General features: G+C 46.0%; 1 protein-coding gene and 2 long non-coding RNA genes across 3 annotated transcripts; all 3 read left to right on the top strand.

The window, feature by feature from the left end:
* The first annotated feature begins 232 nt into the window (after nt 1–232).
* On the top strand, nt 233–3,404 carry LOC127317438 (uncharacterized). Its single transcript, XR_007861145.2, has 4 exons — nt 233–583; nt 685–819; nt 1,731–1,813; nt 3,129–3,404. It is a non-coding gene; the product is annotated as an uncharacterized lncRNA (long non-coding RNA).
* Nucleotides 3,405–4,371: 967 nt separating this feature from the next.
* LOC139833656 (uncharacterized) lies at nt 4,372–5,760 on the top strand. The gene has a single exon (XM_071823993.1). It carries the CDS (start codon nt 4,372–4,374, stop codon nt 5,758–5,760), a length of 1,389 nt encoding a protein of 462 aa, XP_071680094.1.
* A 3,727-nt stretch (nt 5,761–9,487) lies between these two features.
* LOC139831966 (uncharacterized) lies at nt 9,488–12,662 on the top strand. Its single transcript, XR_011746387.1, has 4 exons — nt 9,488–9,843; nt 9,945–10,079; nt 10,989–11,071; nt 12,387–12,662. It is a non-coding gene; the product is annotated as an uncharacterized lncRNA (long non-coding RNA).
* Nucleotides 12,663–13,076: the final 414 nt, after the last annotated feature.

Genomic DNA, 13,076 nt, shown 5'->3' with positions numbered 1-13,076 from the left:
CTTCCTCTTATCCTAATTCAAAATGGTTTTGGTCTTGGTTGAGTAAAAAAAAAACCAGAAAAGAATTTGAAATAAAATGGAAAAGAAAGCAGCCTAGTCTGTTCCTATTTTTCTGCTTGGACGTCCAGCCCAGCTCCTGTTCATCTATCTTCTTTCCGTCAAAAATCAGACACCGTGAGCATCTCCCAATCCTCCCTTTCACGGTCACCTGCCCAGCTCCTCTATCCTTCTCCCCTCTCCTCAAACTTGAACCAGAGCAAAACCCTAGGCTCCCTCTTCCCCTTGTGCCGCCGCTGCCTCCTCTGCTCCTCCAAGCACCCAGCCAGAACCACATCCGAGAGCCACCAAAAGTTTTGCCGGAGAAGACCAAGACCGCGCCGTCGAACCAAACTGCTGCGTCGCCGTCCGAGCGCGGGGATGGAGCCGCCGTGGCGTCCTCTTCCTCCTCGCTGAACCGGAGCCGGAGCTACTCAAGAACGCCGCCGCCGCCGCCAAGACATACCTGGTGCGCCGCTGTGCACGCCGACGACCTCCGCCTCGCCCCGCCGTCGTCTCCATCTTCCCCAACCTCTCCTTCAACTTGGTGAGCCTCCGCCTGAGTTCCCTGTCGTTCTCCCGTTCATCTCTTCGATTTCTCGTGCTGACGCCGTCGTCCGCGTCCGATTCCGCTGTTCGCCGCTGCAGCTGGTCGTGTGTGCTGCCAGAGCTTCAACAGCGTCATCTTGGTCGGGCTTCGTCTGGCTTCCTTCGAAGGGCCGAGCCCCTCTCTTCATTCATCAATTAATCTAGCGGCTTGCCTGTTTCATCTACACACCGAAGGTGAGTCTCAAGATCGTTCGCTATCGACCGCGCAAGTCATCCTTTTTTTTCTGTGCGTATCTAATCCGTTTCAGTTAGCTACTGTTGCTTATTCAGTTAGCTTTACCTTGCTGTTACTCTGTAGTTTCAAAACGTGCTGTAGATCCACCTGCTAGCTTGGTTGTTTGGCTATCTAGCTATGCACAACATGAAACGATCCAGCAGCTTGCCTGCTAGTTTGTCTTCTAACGCATGCACATCTTTATTTATTTTTATCATCTCATGTTCCAGTTCTTAGAATCTGTCAAGTTTCAGTTAAAAGGATGACACTTTCTGCTATCTGTAGCTGTTCAAGTTTCAGATACACCTGTCGTTTTTCAGTTAAAAGTTTAGGCAGCGTTTTCTGGTAAAATAGCTTGACATGTATCTGTTTTGTATCAAATGCGTTGCACAGCTCCTCTGATTCTATCTTTAGGAATGGATCGATACATCCTTAGTTCAGTTCCCAGATCCGGCCAAAAAGGGGTCATTCTTTTTTGCGTGTCCAGTTCAGATCCGGTGAAAAACGTCCAGGCCATCTTCCAGTTCTGCTCTCAGCATAGTTTATTTTCGTTTTAAAGTTCAGCTTCTAAAAGTTCATTTGATACAAAATTGACATCCTGGAATATTAAAAAAACGTAATTTACATTGTTGCAAAATTGTTCCATCTTGTCATGCATCATTGGCATCATCCCTGCATCGTCCCAATTAAAAATGCAATTAGAACTAAATGTTATGTGAGGGTTACTTTCTTATTTCTTGTTGTTTGCAAGTTCCCCACTTAAAATTGCTATGCATGAAACCTATTGCACATCATGCATCATATTGTGCATTGTATTTCTTGTATTGATTGTGTACTCTCTCTTGTATGTGTGTTTGGTTCTTCTCGTTAGACGCCGGTACTGAGGAGTACGGCGAGGAGTACGACTACTACACCGAGGAGGATCGTGCCGGTTCTCTTCTTCTGACTTGACAGGCGAGCACTTTTCCCTGCTACCTATTTTCTGCTTTTGCCTCTTTACCTTACTGCTATCCTCGTGTGCCGTTCTTGTCACGTAACCTATCGCATGTCACCTATTGCAAGCCATAGACCCATACATATGTCCTACAGCTATTGTTTGGTTACAGGGTCAGCCATGCGAGTCGTAGGCTTGCTTAGTACCGTTGTTATATGTTGTCACTATTATCGCTATCGCCACTGTTATCTAGTTGGGTTATATCTGTTGGGGGGTTCCGAGATACATGGTTATGGTTATATCTGTTTGATAAGATCACACCTTACTTATTCATGCTAATAATAAAATTGTTAAGTAGAGGCATCGGTGGGTCAGCTGATTTTTCGTTTTGAACATGGCTCACTTGTGTCCAGTAATATCTTAGGATCCCGAGTTCTTGTTATCTGATCCAAGACTGAGCGCACTAACCATACGTGGGGTTCAGTGGGGCCCCCTCGACCAATTCCTGAACTGCTTCCATTGTCCAAGTGTCACAATTAGTATTTGGTGTGTTTACTCTTTTATCGCGTGCATGCCAGCATATTACTTATTTACTTTGGGAAGCCCCTGGGTGCCTTGTATCCCTTGTTTCTGGTACGCACGTATAGGTTGCGGTACGAGCGTTTATCGCATGCTGAAGCGGGTCATTCGCCCCTGCGTGTGTTTTGACCCTCTGAAGCCGTGGTCGCAAACAGCTAGGTCCGCCTCGGAGACTCGGCCGAACTCCGTAACGGGTTTAACTTAGTTAGGTGGCTCTTGGACTTGGTTTGTGGTGAAGGGAGAGGTAGTGTCGTGATACTCTGCTTTGATCCAGTCAGGTTGACCGAGCGTATGAGACCAGTAGTGCACCCCTGCAGGGTTACAATCTTTTCGAAAAGCCGTGTCCGCGGTTATGGATGACTTGGAGAAGTGTTACTTGATCATAGACAATTTTCACCCTTTATCTGCTAATTAACTTGCGTAGTAATTAGCAGAATTGTAATAAAAACTGGTTAAAACTGTAAACCTTGTGAGTGCCTTTGCATCTTCTTCCTGTAGCATGTAGAAGGGGGAATGCATCGGCTGAGTTATGTTTGCAGAGTTTTAGAACTGTTAAATGCACGCTCTCTTATCCATATCTTGTACACGGAAAGTTGAGAGTGTCTCTATATGTTTTAGTGCAAGCTTTGCGGCCGCTAAACCCACCATATAGCCGGCGAGCGCAGCCAATATTCTAAGTCTCGCTGGGTACGCGCCTTGGTACTCACCCTCGCTTTTCCTCTCTTTTTCCGGCAACCATTGGCCCGATGTTTGCAGGTACGACAGGTTTTGAGTATCCACCTGGACACTACTTTGTGGACTACGCTGAGGACGACTACGTCGAGTAGAGAGGACGCTCCTAAGGCAGCAGCCTGGGGCTTGCTGGATATGGATCCGACTGCTTTATTTATGGACTCTTAGTCCCATTTGCATCTTGTCTGTACTCAGACGTATATTCGCTTCCGCATGATGTATTGATGTATTGTTGGGACATGTGTCCTCTGAGTGTCATTTGCTATCTTGCTCTATGAGCGTTGCTATATACTTATTTAACTCTTTTGTGTCGTAGAGTTAATGTTGTGATATCATCTGTGATGCTATGCCCTTGTAACCTGTGCACTGTGCGTGTTTCATATCGAGTGCACAGGAAGGCGAGACACCTAGGCCTGGATGCGTGTACGCGAGGGGCACTAGTTCCGCGTCCGTATTCCTACTCCTAGGGTCAACAGCTTGGTACTCCGACACGGATACGTAGTCACGGGGGGGTACTATGTCCGTGATGCGTATCTAACTTCGGGGGCCGACAGACTTGGTATCAGAGCATGGACTGCCTTTTAGGAGCCCTTGCAGCGGACGTAGTCGTGTCTAGAACTAATACTTTAGTAGCTATATAGGAAAACTTTATGCGCGAGAGTAGGAATTCTGTTTTTACTTCTTACCCCACCCACCCTCCCTCTGGTAAGGAAGTGTAACGAATTTTACTCTATTCTTACCTAAATTTCATCTAGGATTTCACGTCTTCGGGCTTCCGTAGTACCATAGATTGTTGTGTGGTTTTGTGTTGAGAAAAATGTTGCTTCGATCCAATTCCTTTGTTACTTCATCAGTCATGTTTCCGTTGAAACTCTTTTCTAGCTTGTTGGCATAATCATGTTAACTGGTTGTTGTTTCCGGTGCTAATATCGAGTTCTTTTCTTCTACGGAGTTGTTCCTATCAAGTTCATGTTTGTGTTGTTCACCTTCCAATAAACATAACTTGGGTCGCGTTGACACTTGCCAATGTTAAAAATTTCAGTATAGCTACATACCACTGTCTTGCGAGATTTGTGAAGTATTGTTTTGCTATCGTTCTAATCTTCAATATGTTATGGCTAGCTCTTGTGTACTTGAATTCTTGTACCTTGATGATATCTATGTCATATTCATGTTTCTATCTTCCAAGTCGCCATTCTTCTAATGTACTTATGTTGGATTTTATCCTACTGTGTACTAATCTGCAATCTTGATGTTTGTCATCAGGATGCCTCCAAGGCGCGCACCTCCGCCTCCTCCACCTCCACCTCTGGAATTTGGGCAAGCTCTGCTGAATGTGACTCAGATTCTAACGCAGCTGGCCCAGAACCAGGCGCAGAACAATGAAGGGAATGGCTGGGTCACTATCAGAGAGTTCCTTAACCTCAACCCGCGCACCTTCGACACTCCTCTGAAGCCACTAGATGCAGATGATTGGCTGCGTGAGATGAACCGCACCCTCAACACTGCGCGTGTAGCTCCAGCAGACAGAGTTTCCTTTGTGACCTTCCTCCTGAGAGGTGAGTCTGCTGCATGGTGGGACAGCTACCTGGAGAGGAGAGATCCAGATGTTGAGACTGGTTGGGATGAGTTCCAGGCGCTTTTCAGGCGTCATCACATTCGTGATGGTGCCATGGACAAGATGCGTGAGGAGTTTCGTAGGCTCACACAGGCTGATATGGATGTGGAAACCTACAGCAGAGCCTTCACCAACCTTGCTCGCTATGCAGGTGATGAGATCTCCACCGATGAGAGGAAGCAAGACAAGTTTCGCAGAGGCCTCAACCCTACAGTCAAGTTCGCTATCAACCTGATCAAGTGCAGAAACTTCGATGAGCTTGTTGAAACAGCTATCAAGGCTGAGACTGGTAGACAAGAGTTTGAGCAGTCAAGGAAGCACTCTCGTGACAATGGCTCTTCTTCGACACCAGCTATGCCACCTCAGAAGCGCAGAGTTTGGTTTCCTGACACTGCTCCACCAGCTCCACGGTCTTTCCACTCGAGACCGCCTGGGTTTGCTCCCCGCCCACCCACCCCTCAGTTTGCTCACAGGCCAACACAGTTTCAGCACAGGCCAGTTTTCGCTCCTCAGCAGCACGGAGGTTTTGTTCAGCAGCAGAGGCCAGCTTTTGGTCCTCCTCAGAGACAGTTTGCTCCTCGTCCTTCTTCAGTCACTTGCTACTCTTGTGGTCAGCCTGGACACACTTCCCGTACTTGTTCTCAGAAGCAGCAACTTCCACCACCACCACCTCGTCCTTCCTCGACCCAGACGATGGTGCGTGCTCCTTCTACAGGCAAGGCTTTCAACTATAACAATAAGCCTAGATCTGCCACTGTCAACAACATCACCGCAGAGGAAGCTGAGAAGGCATCGGACGTTGTGCTTGGTACCTTACTTGTGAACTCTATTCCTGCTAAAGTTCTGTTTGATACTGGTGCATCACATTCTTTCTTGTCTCAAAAGTTTGCTCAAATGCATAGCTTGCCTCTCGAACCTTTGACAAATGGTCTCACAGTTAAATCTCCTGGAGCTCAGATGTTTTCTACCAAGATAAGTCATGGCAACCAAATTATAATTGGGGGCTATGTGTTCCTTGCTTCACTCATAGAGCTCTGATCTTCCCATCTTGATGTGATCCTTGGTATGGATTGGTTGAAAGCTAACAAGGCAAAGATTGATTGCGCCACAAAGTCTGTCGCTCTTGTTCATCCTTGTGGCCAGATAGTCTATTCTCCAACTTCTTCAACAGTGCAAGTGTTCTCTCTTGAAGCAAATCCTCTACCTTCAATTGAAGATGTTCCGGTGGTTTGTGACTTCCCTGATGTCTTTCCAAATGAGCTTCCAGGAATGCCACCTGACAGGGCTGTTGAGTTTGTCATTGAGCTAGAACCTGGTACAGCTCCTATCTCCAAGAGGCCTTACAAGATGGGTCCAAATGAGTTAGCTGAACTCAAAAAACAACTTGATGAGTTGGAAAAGCTTGGTTTCATTCAGCCCAGCACTTCCCCATGGGGTTGCCCCACCATCTTTGTCAAGAAGAAGGATAAAACTGATCGCTTGGTGGTTGACTATCGCCCTCTGAATGAGAAGACGATCAAGAATAAATATCCTCTTCCTCGCATCATTGATCTCTTCGACCAACTTGCGGGTGCTGTTGTGTTCTCTAAGATGGACTTGAGAAGCGGCTATCACCAAATAAAAATCCGCAAGGAGGATATTCCAAAAACAGCTTTCACCACTCGCTATGGCTTGTATGAGTACACAGTCATGTCCTTTGGCCTCACTAATGCTCCAGCAACGTTCTCTCGCCTCATGAACTCAGTCTTCATGGAGTATCTTGACAAGTTTGTGGTGGTCTACCTTGATGATATTCTTGTCTATTCCAAGTCTAATGAAGAACATGAAGAGCATCTTCGCCTCGTCCTCACCAAGCTCCGCGAGCATCGCCTTTATGCCAAGTTCTCCAAGTGCGAGTTTTGGCTTCCAGAAGTCGTCTATCTTGGGCATGTCATTTCTGCAAAAGGCATAGCCGTCAATCCTGAAACAGTCAAGGCAATTGTTGAATGGCTTCCTCCAAAGAATGTCAAGCAAGTGAGAAGCTTCCTCGGCTTGGCTAGTTATTGCCGCCGCTTTGTTGAGAACTTCTCCAAAATTGCCAAGCCTCTCACAGATCTTCTGAAGAAAGACAAGAAGTTCCTTTCGACTCCGATGTGTCAAGAAAGCTTTGAACTCCTGAAACAGAAACTCACTTCAACTCCAGTTCTTGTTGCTCCAGATACTTCCAAGCCTTTCCAGATATTCTGTGATGCCTCTCTTCAAGGATTGGGTGCAGTTCTCATGCAAGAACGTCAAGTTGTGGCGTATGCTTCTCGTCAGTTGCGCAAGCATGAGTTGAACTATCCCACCCATGATCTCGAGCTTGCAGCGGTTATACATGCTTTGACAACTTGGCGTCCCTACTTGTTGGGCAACCGTTGTGAAATCTTCACCGACCACAAAAGCCTCAAATACATCTTCACTCAACCCAATTTGAACATGCGTCAAACGAGATGGATGGAGACCATCAAAGATTATGACTTGTCTATCTCCTACACTCCTGGCAAAGCAAATGTGATGGCTGATGCGCTGAGTCGCAAGGAGTATTGCAATAATCTCATGGTGAAAGAAGCACAACCTCTTCTTCATGAAGAATTCCAGAAGTTAAATCTTCAAATCGTTCCCCAAGGCTTTGTTGCAACCTTGGTAGTTGAGCCTACTCTTGAAGAGAAGATAAGAAAGGCACAGTTGGGTGATGTCTTAATCGAGAAAATCAAGGAGAATATGCATCAATCAAAGTACAAGGCTTTCTCTCTTGATGATCAAGGCACTGTGTTCTTTGAAGGGCGCATGGTCGTTCCTAAAGTCGAAAGCTTAAGAGCGTTGATAATGAAAGAAGCTCATGATACTCCCTTGTCTATCCATCCTGGAAGCACCAAAATGTATCACGATCTAAGGTCAACATTTTGGTGGACAAGAATGAAGCGTGAGATAGCAAAGTATGTCTCTGAATGTGATGTTTGCCGCCGAGTCAAAGCTGAATGTAAAAGACCGGCCGGTGTTCTCCAACCCTTGAAAGTTCCGGAGTGGAAATGGGATAAAGTCGAGATGGACTTCATCACTGGCCTTCCAAAGTCCCGCAAGGGCAATGATGCAATCTTCGTTGTGATTGACCGCCTCACTAAGGTTGCTCACTTCCTTCCTGTCAAAGAGACAATCTCTGCTAGTCAGTTGGCTGAGCTCTACACCACTAGAATTGTCTCTCTTCATGGTGTTCCCTTGGAAATAAGCTCTGATCGTGGAAGCATCTTCACTTCTAGATTTTGGGCAAGCTTTCAGAAAGCTATGGGAACAACTCTTCTGTTCAGCACGGCTTATCACCCTCAAACTAGTGGACAAGTTGAAAGGGTAAATCAAATCCTTGAAGATATGCTTCGTGCTTGTGTGATCTCCTTTGGCATGAAATGGGAAGAATGTCTTCCATATGCTGAGTTCTCCTACAACAATAGCTATCAATCCAGTCTTGGCATGGCACCATTTGAAGTTCAATATGGTCGCAAGTGCAGAACGCCTCTAAACTGGTCAGGTCCTGGTGAAAGAAAACTCTTTGGTCCTGACATTGTCAAAGAAGCTGAAGAACAAGTCAGAATCATTCGTGACAATCTGAAGATAGCTCAGTCTCGGCAGAAAAGCTATTACGATAGCAAGCACCGTGATATGGTCTATAAGCCTGATGATCTGGCTTACCTCCGTGTGACTCCCATGAGGGGTACACATCGCTTCGGTATCAAGGGCAAGTTGGCTCCAAGATACATTGGTCCTTTCAAGGTTCTTGCAAGGCGTGGTCAAGTTTCCTACATGTTAGAGCTTCCACCAAATCTCTCCAAAGTGCACGATGTGTTTCACGTGTCACAGCTCAAGCAATGTTTCAAAGATCCAGGCCGTGCAGTTGATCACGAGTCTATTGACCTTCAAGAGGATCTTTCCTATCGTGAGCATCCAGTTCGCATTCTTGATGAAGCCGAAAGGAAGACAAGGAACAGTTCTGTCAAGTTTCTCAAGGTCCTTTGGTCTAATCATTCCGAGAAAGAAGCAACTTGGGAACGCGAAGATCTTCTCAGATCCGAGTATCCCGCTCTCTTCACATCTCCTTAGGAATCTCGGGGCGCGATTCCTTCAAGGGGGGGCGAGTTGTAACATCCCAAGTGAGCTACCCTTTTAGTTTTGCAAGTTTGTGCATCATATTGCATTCATGCATCTCATCATGTCACTTTTGGTTCTTATAAAAATTGCATTTGGTTTTATTTTGTCTTTCATCTTTGATGTGTTGGTTTCTCTCTCTTTGTTTTACATCTATCTCACTTGAGATGTTCCAATCTAAAACCTAGCCATTCTATTCCTACACCTTGACCACTTTTCAAATGGTCATGCCAAAACCTCTAGTAAATATGGGTTGATATTATACCCTCTCTTTATTCTCTTATTTTGTAATTGTTCAACATAATAATCAACTTTCGGTTTACTAAAATACTTTGCTTGGTTCAATCCAAAGCAACAGTGAATTAAAATTATTTACAAACCTTCCTCTTATCCTAATTCAAAATGGTTTTGGTCTTGGTTGAGTAAAAAAAAAACCAGAAAAGAATTTGAAATAAAATGGAAAAGAAAGCAGCCTAGTCTGTTCCTATTTTTCTGCTTGGACGTCCAGCCCAGCTCCTGTTCATCTATCTTCTTTCCGTCAGAAATCAGACACCGTGAGCATCTCCCAATCCTCCCTTTCACGGTCACCTGCCCAGCTCCTCTATCCTTCTCCCCTCTCCTCAAACTTGAACCAGAGCAAAACCCTAGGCTCCCTCTTCCCCTTGTGCCGCCGCTGCCTCCTCTGCTCCTCCAAGCACCCAGCCAGAACCACATCCGAGAGCCACCAAAAGTTTTGCCGGAGAAGACCAAGACCGCGCCGTCGAACCAAACTGCTGCGTCGCCGTCCGAGCGCGGGGATGGAGCCGCCGTGGCGTCCTCTTCCTCCTCGCTGAACCGGAGCCGGAGCTGCTCAAGAACGTCGCCGCCGCCGCCAAGACATACCTGGTGCGCCGCTGTGCACGCCGACGACCTCCGCCTCGCCCCGCCGTCGTCTCCATCTTCCCCAACCTCTCCTTCAACTTGGTGAGCCTCCGCCTGAGTTCCCTGTCGTTCTCCCGTTCATCTCTTCGATTTCTCGTGCTGACGCCGTCGTCCGCGTCCGATTCCGCTGTTCGCCGCTGCAGCTGGTCGTGTGTGCTGCCAGAGCTTCAACAGCGTCATCTTGGTCGGGCTTCGTCTGGCTTCCTTCGAAGGGCCGAGCCCCTCTCTTCATTCATCAATTAATCTAGCGGCTTGCCTGTTTCATCTACACACCGAAGGTGAGTCTCAAGATCGTTCGCTATCGACCGCGCAAGTCATCCTTTTTTTTTCTGTGCGTATCTAATCCGTTTCAGTTAGCTACTGTTGCTTATTCAGTTAGCTTTACCTTCTTTATTACTGTAGTTTCAAAACGTGCTGTAGATCCACCTGCTAGCTTGGTTGTTTGGCTATCTAGCTATGCACAACATGAAACGATCCAGCAGCTTGCCTGCTAGTTTGTCTTCTAACGCATGCACATCTTTATTTATTTTTATCGTCTCATGTTCCAGTTCTTAGAATCTGTCAAGTTTCAGTTAAAAGGATGACACTTTTACGCTATCGTAGCTGTTCAAGTTTCGAATACACAATCGTTTTCAGTTAAAAGTTTAGGCAGCGTTTTCTGGTAAAATAGCTTGACATGTATCTGTTTTGTATCAAATGCGTTGCACAGCTCCTCTGATTCTATCTTTAGGAATGGATCGATACATCCTTAGTTCAGTTCCCAGATCCGGCCAAAAAGGGGTCATTCTTTTTTGCGTGTCCAGTTCAGATCCGGTGAAAAACGTCCAGGCCATCTTCCAGTTCTGCTCTCAGCATAGTTTATTTTCGTTTTAAAGTTCAGCTTCTAAAAGTTCATTTGATACAAAATTGACATCCTGGAATATTAAAAAAACGTAATTTACATTGTTGCAAAATTGTTCCATCTTGTCATGCATCATTGGCATCATCCCTGCATCGTCCCAATTAAAAATGCAATTAGAACTAAATGTTATGTGAGGGTTACTTTCTTATTTCTTGTTGTTTGCAAGTTCCCCACTTAAAATTGCTATGCATGAAACCTATTGCACATCATGCATCATATTGTGCATTGTATTTCTTGTATTGATTGTGTACTCTCTCTTGTATGTGTGTTTGGTTCTTCTCGTTAGACGCCGGTACTGAGGAGTACGGCGAGGAGTACGACTACTACACCGAGGAGGATCGTGCCGGTTCTCTTCTTCTGACTTGACAGGCGAGCACTTTTCCCTGCTACCTATTTTCTGCTTTTGCCTCTTTACCTTACTGCTATCCTCGTGTGCCGTTCTTGTCACGTAACCTATCGCATGTCACCTATTGCAAGCCATAGACCCATACATATGTCCTACAGCTATTGTTTGGTTACAGGGTCAGCCATGCGAGTTGTAGGCTTGCTTAGTACCGTTGTTATATGTTGTCACTATTATCGCTATCGCCACTGTTATCTAGTTGGGTTATATCTGTTGGGGGGTTCCGAGATACATGGTTATGGTTATATCTGTTTGATAAGATCACACCTTACTTATTCATGCTAATAATAAAATTGTTAAGTAGAGGCATCGGTGGGTCAGCTGATTTTTCGTTTTGAACATGGCTCACTTGTGTCCAGTAATATCTTAGAATCCCGAGTTCTTGTTATCTGATCCAAGACTGAGCGCACTAACCATACGTGGGGTTCAGTGGGGCCCCCTCGACCAATTCCTGAACTGCTTCCATTGTCCAAGTGTCACAATTAGTATTTGGTGTGTTTACTCTTTTATCGCGTGCATGCCAGCATGTTACTTATTTACTTTGGGAAGCCCCTGGGTGCATTGTATCCCTTGTTTCTGGTACGCACGTATAGATTGCGGTACGAGCGTTTATCGCATGCTGAAGCGGGTCATTCGCCCCTGCGTGTGTTTTGACCCTCTGAAGCCGTGGTCGCAAACAGCTAGGTCCGCCTCGGAGACTCGGCCGAACTCCGTAACGGGTTTAACTTAGTTAGGTGTCTCTTGGACTTGGTTTGTGGTGAAGGGAGAGGTAGTGTCGTGATACTCTGCTTTGATCCAGTCGGGTTGACCGAGCGTATGAGACCAGTAGTGCACCCCTGCAGGGTTACAATCTTTTCGAAAAGCCGTGTCCGCGGTTATGGACGACTTGGAGAAGTGTTACTTGATCATAGACAATTTTCACCCTTTATCTGCTAATTAACTTGCGTAGTAATTAGCAGAATTGTAATAAAAACTGGTTAAAACTGTAAACCTTGTGAGTGCCTTTGCATCTTCTTCCTGTAGCATGTAGAAGGGGGAATGCATCGGCTGAGTTATGTTTGCAGAGTTTTAGAACTGTTAAATGCACGCTCTCTTATCCATATCTTGTACACGGAAAGTTGAGAGTGTCTCTATATGTTTTAGTGCAAGCTTTGCGGCCGCTAAACCCACCATATAGCCGGCGAGCGCAGCCAATATTCTAAGTCTCGCTGGGTACGCGCCTTGGTACTCACCCTCGCTTTTCCTCTCTTTTTCCGGCAACCGTTGGCCCGATGTTTGCAGGTACGACAGGTTTTGAGTATCCACCTGGACACTACTTTGTGGACTACGCTGAGGATGACTACGTCGAGTAGAGAGGACGCTCCTAAGGCAGCAGCCTGGGGCTTGCTGGATATGGATCCGACTGCTTTATTTATGGACTCTTAGTCCCATTTGCATCTTGTCTGTACTCAGACGTATATTCGCTTCCGCATGATGTATTGATGTATTGTTGGGACATGTGTCCTCTGAGTGTCATTTGCTATCTTGCTCTATGAGCGTTGCTATATACTTATTTAACTCTTTTGTGTCGTAGAGTTAATGTTGTGATATCATCTGTGATGCTATGCCCTTGTAACTTTGTGCCTTTGTGCGTGTTTCATATCGAGTGCACAGGAAGGCGAGACACCTAGGCCTGGATGCGTGTACGCGAGGGGCACTAGTTCCGCGTCCGTATTCCTACTCCTAGGGTCAATAGCTTGGTACTCCGACACGGATACGTAGTCACGGGGGGGTACTATGTCCGTGATGCGTATCTAACTTCGGGGGCCGACATAGAACAATTTCATGACTCTCTTAGATGTTCCCTAAAGCTCGTAATTCAAATATTTCCACCATGATCCAATCATAGATATTTGACTTTTCTATTACGATGATTTCCACTTCATGCTGAAATTTATTTGAATCCATTCAAAAATTTCAAACTTCTTCCTT

Source organism: Lolium perenne, chromosome 1 (assembly GCF_019359855.2).
Source record: "Lolium perenne isolate Kyuss_39 chromosome 1, Kyuss_2.0, whole genome shotgun sequence".
Lineage (NCBI taxonomy): Eukaryota > Viridiplantae > Streptophyta > Magnoliopsida > Poales > Poaceae > Lolium > Lolium perenne.
Note: the sequence above shows the minus strand (reverse complement) of the source record. Positions and strands in the feature narration are given on the sequence as shown.